The sequence below is a fragment of the Lutra lutra genome, chromosome 8 (assembly GCF_902655055.1).
Source record: "Lutra lutra chromosome 8, mLutLut1.2, whole genome shotgun sequence".
In the NCBI taxonomy this organism is placed as follows: Eukaryota; Metazoa; Chordata; class Mammalia; order Carnivora; family Mustelidae; genus Lutra; species Lutra lutra.
Genome location: NC_062285.1, coordinates 122,860,316 through 122,880,801, shown reverse-complemented (window position 1 = coordinate 122,880,801; position 20,486 = coordinate 122,860,316). Strand labels below are relative to the sequence as shown.

The following is a 20,486-nucleotide window of genomic DNA, read 5'->3' as shown; positions in this document are numbered from 1 at the left end:
ACTTTTCTCTTTGTTCATCTTGTTTTGGTGAAATACATTCTCTTTCTTTTGACTTCTTATGTAGATTGTCTAGGTCTCTTACTGAGGCTTCATTCCGAGCTCATCCTTATTTAGTTTTGCTTGGCATTTGGTGTGTTTTCAGTTGCATTTGTTGATTTATTAAGGAGATTATTCTTGAGATTTCACCATATTCAATTTCACCTGGGATATGCAAATTTCTACATAATAACACCAGAAATAAAAATTAAAGTTCATTTATATTTGAAGTGGTATCATCACCTTCCTTAGGTGGTATTTAGACTCACAGAACTTTTTTTTTCTTTTTCTGAAAATAGCATGTATATATAGTTTTTAAAAAGATCAAGCAAGACAAAAGAGAATATGGTCTCTTTCCTCAGTGTTTGATCACCAAGTTTTAAATTATTCCTTCCAGAATTATTCTGCATAAAAAAATGTGTACATACTTTCTTTTTATACAATGTGAACATATATATTGTTTTTCCTTTGTTTTAGCTCAAAATATCAGTACCTACACATTTATCTCATTTTTTTGAATGACTAAATAGTAATAATGGCTACATTTATTGAGCATTTAGGCAATACACTAAGGCACTATATTTAGGCATTATATTAAGCACTTTATATTTATTTACTTATTATTTGACAGAGAGAGAGAGAGAGAGAGAGACAGAACACAAGCAGGGGAAGTGGGAGAGGGAGAAGCAGGCTTCCTGCTGAGCAGAGATCCTGATGTGGGGCTCCATCCCAGGACCCTGGGGTCATGACTGGAGCGGAAGGCAGACACTTATCACCTGAGCCACCTAGGCTCCCTATTAAGTACTTTATAAAATTCATTTCATTTTATTTCAAATTTATTTCATTAGTTTTATCATCTCATTCAGTCACTAACAACCCTTTTAAGTAGATACTGTTAGTATTCTAATTTTTCCCAAGACAATTTGGCTGAAAATGACAGAACTGGGATTTTGTTTCCAGACTCTTTAACTACTTTTCCAGTGTTTTTCAAGTATATTTCACCAATCAATTGCATCCATGTAACCAGCGAAGCTTGTAAAACATAGATATCCAGCTCACTGTGTGATATAACACTGTCAGAATAACAAGTCTGAATTATTAAGAAATCGTCCATGTGGATTTTATGTAGTCTAAGATCTGTGGACCTCTGCATTATACTACACTGCCTCCTTGTATGAGTGATATTTATTTATTAAATAGTCTCTTAATGATAATCTTAAAAATAATTTCCAGTCCTTTAATATTCTAAAAAATACTTCAGTATACATCCTTACATGTACATTTTTATTTGTATTCATGGGTTTAATTGTAGGAAAGATTTCTAGAAGTAGAATTCCTGGGTCAAAGAGCATGTGCATTTAAAATTTTTGTACACTTTGGGAATTTTATCAAGAACATTTATCAAGGAATTTTTCCTTGCTGGTTCCTAGTTAATCAATAATTTTCCAAGGAGTAAAAATTTTAGAACACAAAAAAAGGTTAGTCAGAAGCTTTTTTTTTTTTTCAAGCAGTTCCTTTTATTTATTCTTTTTAACCCTTCTACTAGTTTGCTAGGGCTGCCATAAAAAAGTACCAGAAACTACACAGCTTAACAGAAAGCCATTTTCTTGTAGTTTGTTCTAGAGGCTAGATATACAAAGATCAAGGTTATCAGTAGGGTTGGTTCCTTCTTCGTGCTGTGAGAGAGAATCTATCTGGTCCATGCCATCCATTCCCCTTGCTTCTGTTGGTCTGACAGCATTCTTCAGTGTTCCTTGGCTTGCAACAGCATAGCTCCAGTCTTCACATGGTATCTTCCCTGTGTATGTGCCTGTCTCTAAATGTCCCTTCTTTATAGGGACACCAGTTACTGGATTAGGGGCTCATCCTAGTAACTTCATCTTAATTTAACTAATTACATCTGCACCAGCTTATTTCCAAATATGATCACATTCAGAGTGAGGGGGTATTAGGAGTCTGACCTGTGAATTTTGGGAAGATATAACTCAACCAGTAGTATACCCAAAGTGATATTGTTGGGTAGTACCTACACTGGTTTCTCAACACTTTCCTGTTGACATTTCTGCTGTGGTTTCAAATCTTAATTGACACCTCCAACTTTGAAGTGACTGATAAAGAGAAGCTCAACTAAGTATCAAGATCCATGGATATTAATTGGTGATACTTTCTAAAGGGAAACCATATCCTGACAACCATTTACAACTTTAATGATCACTACTCATTAAAACTTTTATCATTCATCAGGGAGGCTTCTTAAGAGGCAAGCTTCCCTCTATATCACCATCCCCCCCAACACACACATTTCATTATTTAATACAAGGATTAAAAGTAGCAAGTGCACATATTTTTTTAGAAAGGATGAGTGATGATTATGTAATTCATATAAATAGTGCCTTACAGTACCATGATGCTTTAGGAATAATAATGGCAGTTTATCAATCCCATCTGTTCCCAGGCAAAGAAAGAAATATTTTAATAAGGCAAAAATCCAAAAACTGATGCTATCTAAAGATCTGCTTTCTAAAGTTTTGTTGGAACAATTGACAAATTAGCTGGAAAGAGGTTTGATACCAATACATTTAAAAAATGGTACCCATTTTTTCAAACCCTCATTAACACTGTGTATTATCATTAGCAGTTTGATCAAGAATGGTATATCTTGTGCTACTTTGATTTATATATTTAATTATAAATGAGCTCAAGCATTATTCATATAAGAAATTTTTGTTTCTTATCAACTACTCCTGTCCCTTGCCCACTTTTTCCTTTAGGCTGGTGATCTCTTTCATCTTAATTTGTAGTTCTCTTTCAATAATAGATATTAGTTTTTTGTCATCTGTGTCAAAGGATTTTCCCAAATCTGTCATTTGTCTCCCCCTTTTTAAAAAATATTTTAGTGGCTTGATAAAAAGCTAATATTTGTATGTACTCAAATTCATCAGTCTTATTCTCTATAGTTCTGGTTATATGTCTGGTAATATTTCCTGTTCGAAGTCCATTCCTATTTTAAGATTATTATTACAAGGGTATTTACTTATTATTTAAATGTTTATCTGGAATTTATTTTGGTATAAGGAATGAAATATTCATCCAGCTTTTTTTTTTTATCTTTCCAAGTGAATAGTCATTATCTGACTGGCAATTATTATATAACCCATTGTTTTCTTACTGATTTGAAATACCACCTTCATAGTATAATAAATTTCCGTAAGTATTAGAGCTTTGTTTTTTAAAATTCTCTCTTCTCTTCTCTTGCCTTTCAATTATTGCATCAGAACCATTTATAATTTATTTAAATATCTGCTAAAGGCTGATCTCCACCCCCTCCTTTACTTTTCACTTTTCAAATTGATACCTGGCTATTGTCACACATTTATTTTTCTAGATGTACTTTAGGATTACTTGTCAAGATCCAAGATGCAGTAGGAGGGAAACTCGATTGCAGTATTACTGCATTAATTTAAAACTAAGTGAAAGTGAAAGAATCACTGTCTTTAAAATATTGAATCATATCATAATATAGCAAGGTGTATTTTTCCATTGGCATTTAATTTTTATGTCTGTTTTTCAGTCCTTAATAGTTTCTGTTGCCTCCCTTTGTGATGCCTTCTGCTGGGTTATTGTATCAGTTTTCCGTTACTGGAGGAACCAATTACAAAAAACTTAGTGGCCTAAAAAACACAAATATATTATTTTACAGTTCTGATAGTCCAAAATGTGTCCACTGGGCTAAATTCAAGGTGTTGATAATGCTGCATTTCTTTCTAGAGACTCTAGGGGAGGAATCTATTTTCTTGCCTTTTCTAGTTTCTATGAGCTATGCCTATTCCTTAGCTCATGGCTGCCTTTCACCTTCAAACCCAGCAATGACTAGTCAAATCTCTCACATTGCAGCACTCTGAAACTGACTCTTCCGCTCTTTCACTTACAATGACCATAATAATCCAGGATGATCTTCCCATCTCGATTCTTAACTTAATCATATCTGCAAAGTCCCTTTTGTCATATAACAGATATTCACAGGTTCTGGGGATTAGAATGTGGACATCTTTGAGAGGCCATTGTAGTGCCTACCACCATCATCAATGTTCCTTTCCTTTGGACTGTCCTGTTGTCACTCCTTCTTCCTCCAACCCAAAGTCTCTCATTATTATTTTCTTATTATTCTATATTTATAGTGGAGTCTTCCATATTTGAATGTCACTGTAAGTCTTTAGTGGATAATTTTCTTGATATTGTGAGACACATCAGAGTAATAAGACCACTTCTAAAAGCTTTTACCTAATTTCAGTCATTTGGAATGGTGAGTCATCTCTAATTTTGAAGTCTTAATCCCACACTCCCTGTGTTAGTATTACTGCTCCTGTTATTAGAAAAAGGATTCAGGAAGCAGTTAAAGTATGCAGGTAGCTTGTCACAGTACTAAGCCAACACTTCTATTTTTTTTTCTTATTTACCTAACATCTTTAAACTCATCTAAGTCAAATCACTATCTTCTATTCTCAAGAGATGCCTTGTGTTGATCAGACTAGGCTTGAAGACTTCCAACGAGAGAGAACCTGCTTCCTGCTAGGCAGCCAATTTCATACTGTGAAGCTCTAATTGTTAGAAAGCTCATCCTGAGCTGAAATCTATCTCATTGTTACATCTCTTCATCTACATACTTTTAATCTTCTTAACCATAGAAAAATATTCTAACTACTCTTCTACTTTTCAAATACTTATGATACATGTTTCCCTGTACCTTTTCCTCTTTAATCTTTTCTCACATAACATAGGTTTGATACTCAAACTTTTCTTACCCATGTCCATTTGGTCTTTGTATCTTTTCTAATTGTAGCCCTCAGTACCAGGTTGAGGGGACTAGGTATGGTCTCACTGCAGTGTTGGTTAAGCTGCTTCCATTTCCCCCATGTGCATCCATATATGCAATGGAATATTACTCAGCCATCAGAAAGGATGAATACCCAACTTTTGCATCAACATGGATGAGACTGGAGAAGATTATGCTAAGTGAAATAAGTCAAGCAGAGAAAGTCAATTATCATATGGTTTCACTTTTTTGTGGAACATAAGGAATAGTGTGGAAGACATTAGGAGAAGGAAGGGATAAATGAAGGGGAGGGGTGGGAATCAGAGGTGGAGATGAACCATGAGAGACTATGGACTCCAAGAAACAAACTTTAAAGGGGAGAGTGTTGGGGAATGGGTTACCTGGTCATGGGTATTAAGGAAGCACATATTGCATGGAACTCTGGTTGTTATATGCAAACAATGAATCATGGAACACTACTTCAAAAACTAATGATGTACTTTATGGTGACTAACATAACACAATAAGAAAAAAAGAAGAATAGAGCTATGTTAAGAGGCATGATCACAGTGATGTTCTAATAATCTAGAAAAGCCTCCAAGGTAGCTTTATTTCTGATAAAAAGTCACATCATTGCTACATTTGAGAAATAATTGTGTCCGTACCCTGTGCCCCTGGTTGTTGCCAAGATTTTTCACAAGTCAGATGGCCAAGTATCCTTTGGCTTTTTTGATGAATAAAATCTTGTACCACCTTACAAGGATGGTCAACATGATACAATTAGCTTATCTTTTATGTAATTACTAAATTGGATAATTCCCAATTCTAATTAGCACAGAAGAAGGGAGAGCTGTCACATTCGGTAGTCTAAATATCATACTTATATTGAATCAGCCAATATCACATTATGTTTTTAGTATATTACATTGTCATTCATACTGTCAGCTGTAACTCCTAATTCTTTTTTCATGGTAGTGTTAATCTATATACCTTCATACTGAAAATTTATAACTGATTTCTGTGCTACACTATAGGGCTTCATATTTAATCATGAATAAACTTTGACTTGCTAGCTTTAGCCTACCACTGGTGATTTTAAACTTTTAGAGGAGCACAGTGTAAACATCACATGAAAGCAGAATATGTAGACATTTTATTACTCCTGTTTGTTTTTCTTTGGGGGTCATATGTCCTATTAATTTATTCAATGCTCTTAATGTATGCATCTTTTTGAGGAAGTATTATTTTGTCCACACATTGCACAATCAACTATAGCAGGTAAGCTGACTAAGACTAAGCATCAAAGCTAGACATTCCCTCAGGAGCTGTGAAGTTAGGCATTTAGGGACTTGGAGTCCTGTTCAGGATTCAGGGACAAGACATTATTAGGACATTATCTCTCCTAAGAAGAGAGCTACCAAAGACCAAGGCAGAGAACACAGTCCTATATACCTAGTTATGTTGTTGTGGTTGTTGTTAGTATTATTATTAAATATTTTATTTATTTATTTATTTGACAGAAAGATAGAGCCAGAGAACACAAGCAGGGGGAATGGCAGAGGGAGAAGGAGAAACTGGCTTCCTGCTGAGCAGGGAGCATGACTCAGGGCTCAAACTCAGGACCCTAGGATCATGACCTGAGCTGAGAGCAGTAGCTTAACTGACTGAGCCACCCAGGTGTCCAGTATGTTACTATTATTAAAATATCAAGAACAGAAACAAGTCTAGGATCCATTAACCAGGCATTTGAATAAAGGTAGAGGTTAAATATCTAGAAAAAAGCAAAAACTGCTAACAAAATTATATCCCAATTTTGCTAGACTAGCTACAATGAAGCCTTGAAGTTGAATCACAAATTGTTGGGCCAGTTCTTTTAATCCCTCTGGTCCATTTACCAGGGTTTATCACCAAAGGTACATTGGCAGTTAACCTGTATATCAAAATCCACATTTCCCACTGTAAGTAAAAGGTATTACAAAGGCTACTAAGTTGGTTGGGTTATATACTACTTAATAAAGTATGGAAATTTTTCTTTCCCATAGTTCTGACATTAAAGATCTTGTCATAGTCCCTTTATATCTATGATACAGTAGTAGGAACACTAGATAAGCTGTCACAAGACCTCAGTGAGAGCTCTGAATGCTTAATATTGGACAAGTCACTTAAGAATTCCGAGCCTTAATTTCTGGATGGAGATAATCATAACACTGATGGGCTTTTTGTGCAGGCTAAAAAAGAATCATTTGGGTAAATGAAATATTATTTATTTTGCAGACTATGAAACACTTTACAAGTATAAGTTGCTCTTACAGTGATTTGAATCTGTGAGTTTTTGAATGACATTTTTTCAGGCTTCATTTGACAAATACTTATTAAGTGCATACTATATGAAAATGATGGTCATGGTCCTTGCCACTGAGGTTCTTGAATCCTTGTGGAGGATAAAAAGGCCTTAAAATACTAACTAAAATATCAATTATTTTATGTATTTATTTTTAGCATGTATTGATAGAGCCCTACTATGAACAAAAAACATGGCACTTTGCTAGGTGCTGGACAAGGATGTCTTTAGAAATTAACTTGATTTATCTTATAAATTAATGGGATTATGTTTAACCTCTGGATTATTCTTCCAGATCTTATTATTTTAATCAGTTTACTCTCTGGATCATTAATGCATCTAGTGAAATCATCCAATATAAAAATTCTGAGATATCACAAGAGACCATGTTAAATGTTTAAAAAGAATCATCATGTACTATGACTAGAGCGTTTTATGATTCTCTCTCAAAGTTATGATGAAAGTAAATGAGTTGATTTTTACATGAATAACTCTTAGTAACCTCATGCTAGTGTTTGAAAGTGAATTAATTGGGAGAAAAGCAGGATCAGAGGCAAAGAGACTAGTTATGAAATTGTTCTAACAGTTCAAATGAGATAACAGTGGTGACCTGGACTAGGGTGGTAGCAGGATTTGAGAGAAATAAAGGTGTTTGAGGTATAATTCAATGATAAAGTAAGGGACTTGGAGATCGACTGGATAGCATTGAGGAAGAATGAGAATCTTTTTAAAAATAAACACGAGGTTAATCATGAATGCTTTGACAGAGATGAACATGAGGAGAGACTTATCCTACCAGATAGTAAAATTAATTTTAAGGTTTTAGTAAGCAAAACAGCGTGATTCTGGTACTAAAATAGATCAACATATGGAACCAATTAGAAAGTCCAGAAACAGAGTCAATTAAATGTAAGCATATGGTATATACCTGTTGTCACAGGAATTCTGTTTCCTTTTTTTTAAAATTTAAACTCAGTTAATGAATCTATAGTGTATTATTAGTTTCAGAGGTAGAGTTTAGTGATTTATCAGTTCCATAGAACACCCAGGGTTCATTATATCAAGTGCCCTCCTAATGCCCATCACTCAGTTTCCCCACCTCCCCACCCACCTCTCCTCCATTAGCCCTCAATTTGTTTCCTATAGTTAAGAGTCTCATGGTTTGTCTCTCTTTCTGACTTTGTATTATTTTATTTTTTCCTCCCTTCCCCTATGATCCTTTGTGTTGTTTCTAAATTCTACATGTAATTGTCTTTCTCTAATTGACTTATTTTGCTCAGCAAAATTACCCTCTAGTTCCATCCACATCATTGCAAATAGTAAGATTTCATGTTTTTGATGGCTAAGTAATATTCCTGTGTGTGTGTGTGTACTTGACTATATATATGTATATATACATGTATATACATATATATACAAAAAGGTTTATATATATATATAAACTTTTTTTAATCCATTCATCTGTTGATGGACATCTGGGCTCTTTCCATATTTTGGTTATTATGGACATTGCTGCTATAAACATTGGGGTGCAGGTGACCCTTTGGATCATTATGTTTGTGTCCTTTTGGGTAAATACCTAGTAGTGCAATTGCTGGATTTTGGGTAGTTCTGTTTTTTACTTTTGTGGAACTTCCATACTCTTTTCCAGAGTGATACAGAAAAAAGCATATGACAAAATACAGCACTCTTTCTTGATTAAAACTCTCTGCAGTGTAGGAATAGAAAGAACATTCCTCAATATCATAAAAGCCATATATGAAAAGCCCACAGCAGATATTATTCTCAGTGGGGGAAAAACTGAGAGCTTTCCCGTAAGGTCAGGAACACAACAGGATGTCTACTCTCACCACTGTTGTTAAACATAGTACTGGAAGTCCTAGCCTCAGCAATTAGACAACAAAAAGAGATAAAAGGCATCCATATCAGGAAAGAAGGAGTCAAATATTCACTCTTCACAGATGGACTCCACCCAAAAATTGCTGGAACCCATACAGGAATTCAGCAAGTGGAAGGATATATAATCAATGCACAGAAATCAGTTGCATTTCTGTATACTAACAATGAAGAAGAAGAAAGAGAAATTAAGGAATTGATCCCATTTATAATTGCATCAAAAGTCATAAGATAACTAGGAATAAACCTAACCAAAGACTTCAAATGACCTGTACTCTGAAAACTATAGAACACTCGTGAAAGAAATTGAGGAAGACACAAAGAAATGGAAAAACATCCCATGCTCATGGATTGGGAAAACAAATATTGTTAAAATGTCTATGCTACCCAAAGCAATGTACATCTTCAATGCAATCCCTATCAAAATACCAGGAATTCTATTTCAAAAGTAATAGCTGAACATGTAAACAAAGGTATATGCACAAGAATATTCCCATAAAAACAAAACATTGAAATTTCAGTATGATAGGATTAACTAAATAAATCATGACCATGTGTATATTGAGATTTAACCTTAAATTTTAAAAAGTATAGACACATTGTTGTCATTGAAACTTGTTCACACTGCATTATTAGAAAAAAATCTATATCAGATTATAAAGCATCACATATAACACACACATATTTATATATAACAACTTCAAGTAAGATTTATAGAAAAATCCCTTCATCCCACTTTGAGTGGGAAAATGCAATGTCCTTCTCAAGATTTCTATAGAATCTACAGGGTATCCAGTCTTGGTTCTCATGATCACCTCTTGCTGCAAACTCCTGTATCTGTAGAACTTTTTATTTCATTCATTTTTTTCTCAGTTTCTGTCTATTCTTGACTTTCGGCCCCACATCTACTAGGATAAGTTACATACCCTGGTTACTTGTACCAAAAGACATGTTCAGAAATGTTACTAGCAAATTGTTCTTAATAACAAAATACCTAGGAAATGTTTAAAAGCCCATTGTCAGGAGAATCTGTAAGTGAATTATTTTATACCTATATAGTGAACTCCAATACCACATAGAAAAGAAATGAAACACAGAAAAGTCATAGAAGAGCAAGAATATTTTATACTGTTCTTATGAAATTCAAAAGCATGTAATATGCAACAATTTATTCTTCACTGATAATTACACATATAGTTAAATTTCAACAACAATCCAAGGAATTATAAACACAAAGTTTATATAAACACAAAGTGCACATGTGCAGATTTATTTTATTATTTTGTTCTATCACATATCCATCCTCTTTCGAGGGATACTAGTCAGATACTTATTTAAGTGTACCTTTTTTTGACAATATGAAATATCTGAATAAAAAAGCACAGTTTTGCTTTCTTTTTTTCATCATCTTCTTCCTTTGGACCTCTCACTGTCCATAAAGAAACTGTGTACTGTAGACTTCTCCAATTAGAAGTAATGGCACTTTCTTCAGAGGCAGATGAGAGTGCACTTCACTGTTGTTTAATATATTTTTTTCTTTCCTTTGCACACACCCACATGTCCACACACACACATTTACAGAGGGAAGCAGTCTGGGAGGATATACACCAAAATATTACTACGAGTTATCTGAGCATGTTGCATTTTCATGTAATTTTTTCTTTTTCTTTACATTTTATAATATTTCTGTAATAAACATTATATTACATTTTTAAGGGGACAGCAAAATAATTCATCCTGTGTGGTTAAATTTCAGAGTATCTTTCAAGGCCATTAAGTCTTTGTATTTCTTTACAAACAGAGTACAATTCCAGTCTAACCAAATCCATGAAGAATGGGTTGTTCTGATTAACAGGTTGTTCTGATTTTAGGATGAACTAGGGTTTAAACTAGACACTTTTTTCAAACTCTTTATAATCTTTTTGTTGTAATCTCAGTTTTTTCACTTTTGATATGCAAAACAGTAAGCAATACCAGTAAACGATAATAATAACCAAACTAAAAAGCAATTTATATCTGAACAAGGCAAAATCATTTCCCTAACTGCTAGGTAGAATTTGTTAAAAAGGACATTAGAAAATGTTCAGTTGATCAGTAAGTATTTTTTGAGCACCTACTGTGTGGTAGGACTTGTTTTAGATTCTGGGGGTAGAGTGGTGAACAAGACAAATTCCAGCCTTCAGGGAGTTTATAGCCCTCTGATACATTCACTCTACAATGAATGTGTGTGTGTGTGTTTAAAAGATTTATTTACTTATTTGAGAGAGAGATCATGAGCAGGGGAGGGAGGAGGTTGTAGAGGGAGAAGAAGACTCCCCGCTAATCAGGAAGCCCCATATGGAACTTGATCCCAGGACTCTGGGATCATGACCTGAGCAGAAGGCAGATGCTTAACTGACTGAACCATCCAGGCACCCCTACAATGTGTTTTATAGATAATTTTATCAATAGATAGTTCTACTGAATGAGTAGTAACAGGAGTTTCTTTTGTAACGAGGAGTAATAAGGAGTTTCTTCTGTTGCTTTATAATGTATTTTTCAGCTATTGTTACATTAGTGCATTTTTATTTTAAAGATAACCAATATTATTAATTAATATTATTTAGATATTGTTAAAGCATTGTTTTATATATCAACTCAAATTTGCCCTTTTTGACTTATAACATTAGTCTTTGTTCTGCTTTTAAGAACTTAAGAGTAAATCTACCACAGCAGCTTTTCCCCCTTCCCAGCTTTGTAGGATAATTCTTTAGGAATAGCCATTCATATACATTGTGAAAACTATTATGCTGCTGTAAGGCTTCTCCAGGATAGTATGCTCCAGGTCTTTTCATCATTTCATCTGCGACATGGTTTTTAAATCATAGACCATCTTGATTGCTTTCCTCCAGATGCTTTCTACTTTGTCACTCTTTGTTGTTAAAAATAAATTACTCCTAATTTCCTGCTTTCAGTAGGGTAGAGTGAACATAATTGACTCTCTGATGTGTGAGTGTCTGGTATGATCTGAAAGCAATTACACTGACCTTGAATATTTACTCTACAGTACTGTAAATATCACCATAGAAAAAATAGGATCTTAAACTAAATCTTTATTGCCCTTGGATTTATCCTGGAAGATTTTTTGAAAATGAATTTATTTTTTATTTATCTTTTTATTTTGATAATGAATTATGCTTTATAAAGGTAAAAAACATCAAAAAGCATGATTAATTATGAAATTCATTATGGTGGTATCTGTTTTCTTCTCTAGTAAACTGTGCTTTCTGAGAGATTTTTAAAAATCTCTATCACTTAGCATAGTCCTAAGTACATATGATAGATGCCCAATAAATATTTGTTGAACAATTAATGCCCTGTATAAGAAATTAAGATCTTGTGAAATGAAAAAAATTCCTACTTTTAGAATACATCAAAGAATCAGTAGTATAGAATTGGACCTTAGTTTTATCTTAACCTGAAAAGAGAAACTTTAGTGTATTAGTTAGCAGTATTCACAAAGAAAAAATAATAGTGTGTTATGTGGGAATACTTTTACTTCTAAATGACAAAAAGCCCTATTAGCAATGGCTCAAATAATATAAGAACGTTTGTACTTAAGAAGCCTGGAGTAACTAACTAGTCCTGGGGCTCTTTCAGTAAGCTCAGAGATATCATCAAGGTCCCAGGCTCTTTTTATCCTTCGTTGCCTGTTACCTTTTTGGTCTTAAGCTTATTGCCTTATGGTCACAACATGCTTGTCCTACCTCCAGACATCAAAACTGCACCCAGAGACTAAAACCTGAGGATGGCTAAGCTCTACAAGGGCCCCATTTTCCTCTGGGGAGAAAAAGTATTTTCCCAGAAGCCTCCCTTTCATCCCACTGGCCAAACTTGAGTCATATGGCTCTGGCTATCTCTAGGAAGCAGGCAAGGGAGTAGAATCTCAGGAATGACTATTAACTAGTTAAGCAACAGTTTATGTCACAACTAGAAAATTGCCATATACTACAAAAAGAGATCCTGACAGGAGATTATGAACTTTACTGTCAGTGGTTAATTCAGAAGAATCAAACTGTCAGGACACTTCTAAAAAGATCACTGATGATATTAGGGTTACATGATGGCATAACTTATTCAAACAGATGAATCAGCACCTCTTAATCACTTTTGGAAGAACTGATGAATCTGATTTTCTTTTCTAGTTTTTATAAATCAAACAAGCTGTGTCTTTATCACAAAGCTATTTTTATTTTTTCTCCTTCCTTTCAGGAGTCCTATCCAAAGAAGAGGAATTACACTATGGAAATTGTACCATCTGCTTCTCTGGATACATTTCCTTCAGAAAATGAGAACTTTCTATGTGATCTCACGGACATAGCCGTTACAAAAAAACCTTGCTCCTTAGAAATCGCAAGGGCCCCTTCTCCAAGATCTGGTAATATTTCTTTTTTAAAATTAAAAAAATTTTTTAGAAGTAATAATATTTTTTACTCATAATTGGACCAATTCAATTTGTATGCCTGTATATGTGAAATTATATCATTAATATTTTGATTTTCCCGAAATTTTAAACATGAAAGTGCTCCTTATAGTCAAACTTACCTTTTTTTCTTTTTTTTTTTAGCATTTTGAAGTGTGTCCAGGTAGGTCAGAGTTTTTGATATAATGTCTCTTAACTTCCTGACAAGAACTCTCAAGGAGTGGTACTCCCTTGCTGAAGGTACTTTGAAACCTTGCAATAGTGAAAAACATCTAGGTCAGACACAAAGCTTGGGATCCTTTAGAACTTCATAGCAGATTTAGTAGCAAGAGTCTTTTTATATACTTTTCTGCATCCTGTTTTCAGGTTATTGAAATGTACTCAGGTACTTTGTATATTTTATACATTTTATGGTATTTTTAGATCCATTATTTTATTTATTTGCCTGATAAATTAGTACACAAGGCAAATAAATATTTTGCCCATTTTACTGATAAGGAAATTGGAGATAAGTGTCTTATTTAAGACCAACTCATGATGGGGCCTTTCTTAAACATGAATGTCTGACTGTCATCATATCTGCTTTGTGTTACTTGAGCACTGCCTCTAAGAAAGAATGCAGTTTAGAAACATGAAATCTAACGATGGAGGAACATTTCAAGTGGGTGGTCAATGTATTCAATGTTGCAAAGAGGTTGCAAGAGAAACTCTAAAGAGAGGCATTTTAGGTTTGACAATCTAATTGCTGATTAATTTTGAAAAGTAAGTTTTAGTAGTGATGAGATGAAACCAGATTTCTGGAAGAAGTTAACAGAGAGACACTAGAAAATGGGAGTGGAGAGTACAGAAGATTAGAAGAGATGATAATAGATTAGAAGATTAGAACAGTTATGATAATAACATGAGAAGAAAGAGGTTCAAGGAAGCAATAGCTGATTTATTTAAGGTTAGGTAAGCCTTGGCCAAGTTTAGAGGTTAGAGGAATTAGAATAAAATGGGTAGAGAAGACTGAGTCCAAGAAAACACAGAAATTGCTTTCCCCAAAAAGAGGAGAAAATAAAGCCTGGTCATGAATATAGAGAGATTCTGATATATGTATTTCCAAATGGATTAAATTCCTGGGTTAAGATAAAAAGTCAACAGCTGAAAAGAAGGGGCAGAACTTGAGAACGGTTTAAAGTAAAATTCAGAAATTCCATTTTAGGTAACAAGCTGAGAAGTTTTATAGAAGTGGACAAATAGGTTTTGGAGCAACATTGAGGCTAGGATATTGTATGAATCGTAAGCATGCAAAAGGAAAATTTTAAGATGAGGTAAGAGCATAATAAAGAAAATACTTATCGGAAAGGATGACTACCCAACATGGATGGCACTGGAGGAGATTATGCTGTGGGAAATAAGTCAAGCAGAGAAAGCCAATTATCATATGGTTTCATTTACTGGTGGAGCATAAAGAATAATATGGAGGACATTAGAAGAAGGCAAGGAAAAGTGAGTTAGGGGAAATTGGAGGGGGAGACACACCATGAAAGACTTAGACTCTGAGAAGCAAACTGAGGGTTTTGTAGGGGAGAGGGGTTGTGGAATAGGTGAGCCTGTTGGTGGATATTAAGGAGGGCATGTATTGTATGGAACACGGGTATGGTGCATAAACAATGAATCTTGGAACACTGAAAAAATAAAATAAAATCTAAAAAAATGTATTGAGCATTACCAAGTGCCAGTTGCTGTTATAAGTGCTTTATATACCTTATTTCACATAATTCTTACCATGCTATAAGGTAATAATATCATTATTACCATTTTACAGTTGGAGAAACTGTGACACTGAAATGTTGGGTAACTTCCCACAGTTCTATGTTAATAAGGGGTAGACTTGCACTTGGATTGTCTGATCTATACTCTTAAATACTCTGTTATACTGAATTATATTGGGGGATGAAGTATAGTTGAAATCATGAACCACATACTGAAATTCTCAAGAAATGTGGAGGTATGACTGGAAGTCTACATATGGTAAGCAATAAAACCAGAAAAAGATTGTTATAATAGGATAGCATAATCTTTGGAAAAGCAACAGATTTTGGATAAAGACAGAATAGTGGGTGATCAGAAGCAGTCACAGAGAGTGGAGATAGTGCTGATCCCAAACTATAGCAGTTGGTAAGAATGAAAACTCTTCCATAGGAGAGGTAACCAGGAAATACCATGGAAGTTAGGGAGAAATCTCAGTTAATATAGGAAAATGGAAAACATACATGAATGAATATATAAAAGCACTTTAATTAGAGCATAGGGAGTAGGGGTGTATTGTGGGGGTGGAGGCAGGAATGAAAGGGTAAAGGAAGATAGGGATTTATTCATTAAACAATAAAAAATTATTGAGTCCCTTCATGTGCAAACCAGTGTTCTGTAAGCTGAGGATATAGGGATGAAAAAGACATGCCCAAGTAACAAGGCTGACTAGGTTTCTCCTGCTGAAAACAAGTATTCTGACTAAAAATACAGAAAAGAAAACTTCTGAAAACCATTAGAAAAGTGGCAGGAAAATTATAAAAATTGAATAACATTTAGATTAGGAACTTTTGGGGGGGGTCAGTAGGTTAGTAAGATAAAATCAGGTCAAAACACTGGTGAGGGTGGGAAGCCAGTAGATTACTAAAGCCACTTCTGTCCTGAGGGAATTCTCTGAACCTGCTGTTGAACTCTGGTCTTGAGCCCTCATAAACCTCAAGGTTTATGTACAGAAAAAACAAACAACCCCACAAAAACCTCTGTACCTGTCCAGCACAGAGATTTTAATAGCAAATTCTTCCTCCACAGAGCTGGAACTCCAGGAGCTACACCTTACAGTACTCAGAAATAATTCTGCCCCATAACCCCCACCCCAAGGAAAGGTGACTTGTCATGAGAAGAACAAGGAGGGAAATTCCTGACGTGTTATCACCACAAACTGGTCGTCGCAGTTTGTACCCAAAATTTCTATCACCTGAATGGTACAAAAAATGTCAACCCATGAATTTAGTTTAAAGTAATACCCTTGGACTTTAAGCAGAGGCAAATGTAACCCTTCTAGAAAGGAATATGCTTTTTTCCAGGTCCCAAAGAATTTCTATAAATAATTTTCTGATTAAAATTAACAGTGTAAATAATTAAGTCTATAAGAAACCCTGAAACCAGAATCATAGGAACAAGAAAGAATAGATCCACACATGAAAAGACTTCAAATATTTGAATTATCAGATGCTTAAAAATGACCATGCTATTATAAACACACACTTACACATGGAGAAAAACTACCTCAAGTTTAAAAACTCAGTGAATAAGTAGATCAGCAAATTAGACTCAGCTGAAGAGAGATTTTAGTGAGCTGGAAATTAGGGCAGAAGAAGTTTTACAGAATGTGGCACAGAGAGACAGAGATGAAAGATATGAAAGCAAAGCTAAGAGACTTGGAGGATACCCTGGGAAATTCTAACTTGTCTATTTAAATCTTCAGGAGAGGAGAGAGTGAGGCAAAAGTAATATATTTGAAGAACTAATTTTCAAAGAGGCACAGTCTTATTCTTGCAATCACATGGAGGTAGACAAGTGAATAGTTAATTTCAAGAGTGTAATTAGTGTTAAGGCAATGTTACACAAAGTGCTTTGGGAATAGAAAAGAGGAACATTTCAATTCACCAGGGAGGTTGGGAAAGACTTCATGAAGGAGAGGATGTCTGTGTCTGTTACCTATGCTACTTAACAAGCCACCCCCAAACTTAACTGTCTTAGAGGAACATAAGTCATTTAGTTTGTTCACAAATGTGCAAATTTGGCAGAGTTCATTTGGCAGCGATAGCCTGTCTGTTCCACTTGGTATGAGCCAGCGCTGCTCAACTAGAGAAGAAAGGACCCATTTTCAAGATAGCCCACTACATGGCTGGCAAGTTGGTGACAGCTTAGAGATTGCCTGGATTTATGGGCTAAGGACCATTTTTCCTCTCCATGGACTGCCTGGGTCTCCTCATCACATACTGGCTAGATTCTAAGATCAAGCATCTGAAAAGAACCAGGTGGAAGCTATATCATTTTTATTATCTAGCCTTCAAAGTCATAGACCATCGTTTCTACTATAGTTCCATATTTACCCAGATTCAAGGGGAGAGAACAGGAACCCCACTTCCTAATGAAGAGTGTCAAAGTTACTTTGTAATAAGAAAATAAATGATGGGAGATACCTTTGCTGACAGTTTTAGAAAATATACAGTTTTCCACCATCTGCTCTTTGGGCACAATAATTTATATTCTTTTCCTATGCAAATTATACTTGTTTATACCTTCAGGACTTCCAATCATCAGCCTTTTATAGCATGAGCTCCAGGTCTAGGTTCAGATGTCCGTGAGTGTCCCTGATATAGTTCTGATGGTGCAGGTTCTGGACTGCTTTGGCTCTTGGCAGTGATGATCTATGAATCAGACAATTTATTAGTCTCCTCTCTTACACACCAAACATATAATAGTGAGTCAGGCATAGGAGAACCATAACTGAACACTCATCTAAACACAGGGAAAACCAGGCACATGGTGGTCACTAGCCTGTGGCAATTCTGAATCTAACCAGGCACAGTTCCTTGATGAAGACTCAGCTTTATGGGGGCGCCTGGGTGGCTCAGTGGGTTAAAAGCATCTGCCTTCAGCTCAGGTCATGATCTCAGGGTTCTGGGATCGACCCCTGCATCGGGCTCTCTGCTCGGCAGGGAACCTGATTCCCTCTCACTCTCTGCCTGCCTCTCTGCCTACTTGTGATCTCTGTCTAAAAAAAAAAAAAAAGACTCAGGTTTATGGTATAAGAGTTGTTCTCTGTGACATGTGGTTCCACCGTCTGAATCATTATTTTACATAAAAAGTAGCCCATGTTTATAGCTGAGTATCTTTCTTACTTGCTTTTTGTCTGTTAAAGATTAGGGGTCAAAAGGGCTCTTCTCATTTTATATTTCTGTTCCTTCCAGTTCAGGCTGATATAATTTCTTTTAAAACTTTGTGGACTTTTGTGTTCCAATTTATAGTCTACTCCATTAGACAAAAGCTTATCTCCAGATAAGCTCTTCCCTGCATTGGGCTCCTTATGAGACTTCTGTGAGATAATGTCCTTGAGATTCTTAGAAACCCTATTGTTAACAGGGAGCATCTGTGAGTCATGCCCTTAAAAAGGCTTAGAGGGTCTTTTGTCTGGTTTAAAGATTCTATACAGCACCACTGAGAGCATTCTTAGGCCTAACATTGTACCCCATCCAGATTTGATCATTGGCCTTCTTAATTTGAAAATTATTTGCCATTTGGAATGCCTGCAAATAATAAACTGGTTTTGTTTTTGTACCCAGAAATTCCTGGCTCTTTTGTATTTATTTGGTAGGTCATTCTTCAGTTCTCTTTTGGCTTGCATATTATCATAGGCAGCCAGATGAAGCTGGTTTGCTGCTTAAATATTCTTCCTGAAAACATCCTTAAATCATAGAGTTCATTTGGTTCATTTCTTGTTTTCCATGTTACTGCAGATGTCAATGTTGCCAAACTTTCCACTACTACAACACAAATGATGCTTTGCTTTTAGCTTCTGATTACATTTGCTCTCCTTTAAGCTTTTACCAACAGCTTTCTCATAGTTCTGTGGGTTTCCAAGAATCCTCTCTTCGGCCCTTATGGCTTCCATAGTCACTCACTTGGAGTCCCTTTCAGCTTCTGTCAGCTGCCCAGTCACAGAGTTCATGCCACATGCTTTAGATTTTTGTTATGGCAGCACCCCATTTCCAAATATCAGAATCTATTCTGGTCATTGATGACTGCATAACAAACTACCTCAATACTTAGTGAGTTTAAAAAAGATTAATTTATTTTGTTAATAAATCTGTAATTTGGGGAGAACTCTGTAGGGACAGCTTCTTTATGTCTCAAGTGTTATCAGCTGGAACAGCTTTGGGGGCAGGGGAGCTGAAGGATTGACTCATATGGCTGGCATGGCCTATTTAGACTTCCTCTAAGTGATAGTGTAAGTGATGGTAAATGACGGTGTTCCAAGAGCAAGCATCCTAGAAGTGGGACAGAAGCTGAATTGCTTTTTATGACTTAACTCAGAAGGCAACATCATTTCTGTGGTAGTCAAGAGCTTACCTATATTTAAGTGGAGGGGATTTATTCATCTCTCCCCTTTATAGAAAAGGTTACTGAAGTCATGCTATAAGAAGATATTCTTATGGCCTCTTTTGGAAAATACAAACTTCTGTAATACCGAGTTGTTTACTGCTGTTACTCATTTTCAAGTGGGATAAGAGTTAATTTACATGAATATATCATTTTCCCTGATTATGTTCAATCATCCAGATTCAGTATAAAAGAAGCCAGTTTGCTTGGTTGACCTATGCTTAATTCATAATGATTGGTAGTCTGCACTTTTGACCATGACTGTGAATTCTAGGGGTAAGGGAGTCCAGATTTTAATTGGAAGAATTTTTCTTTTTAATTATATGCGTAGGGATGAATACAAGTCAGAAGAGGTTCTGTTCTAATTCTAGATAGCACTTTACCAAGTGATCCCCACAGAATTCCCTCTCATAATCAACCTAGCAGGTGGAAGAGAACATCAGCATCACTGTTTGTCTACTGTCTGGATGAGGATGCGGTCTCTGTCACTTTCCTTTGTTGATTCCATTAACCCATAGGCTTTGCATGTACCTAATTACTTCCAGGTCTCACTCTGTTATGTATGGTCCCATGTGACTCATACCTAGCTTTGCCTTTACCCCTCAGGGCCATCTAACTAAGCTGATGAACTCAAGGAAGTAACTGCCCTCTGTTGAGGCTACTGATGTTTTCCCTTTGTTACCAACTCCTTTAATGACCAAACATTGGAATTCCAGAAGTGGAGACATCTCCTGATGTACATGAGTCCTTTAGAGTCC

At 35.4% G+C, this 20,486-nt stretch overlaps 1 protein-coding gene across 12 annotated transcripts in view; it reads left to right on the top strand.

Annotated features, from left to right (window-relative positions):
- The window catches only part of ANKS1B (ankyrin repeat and sterile alpha motif domain containing 1B), a 1,143,054-nt gene that overhangs the window by 430,668 nt on the left and 691,900 nt on the right, over positions 1–20,486 (top strand). For all 12 annotated transcript variants that reach the window (XM_047741072.1, XM_047741077.1, XM_047741075.1 and 9 more), the window contains exon 10: positions 13,338–13,503. In XM_047741072.1, the coding sequence (XP_047597028.1) occupies positions 13,338–13,503 (166 nt within the window). The remainder of the gene's footprint in view (positions 1–13,337; positions 13,504–20,486) is intronic.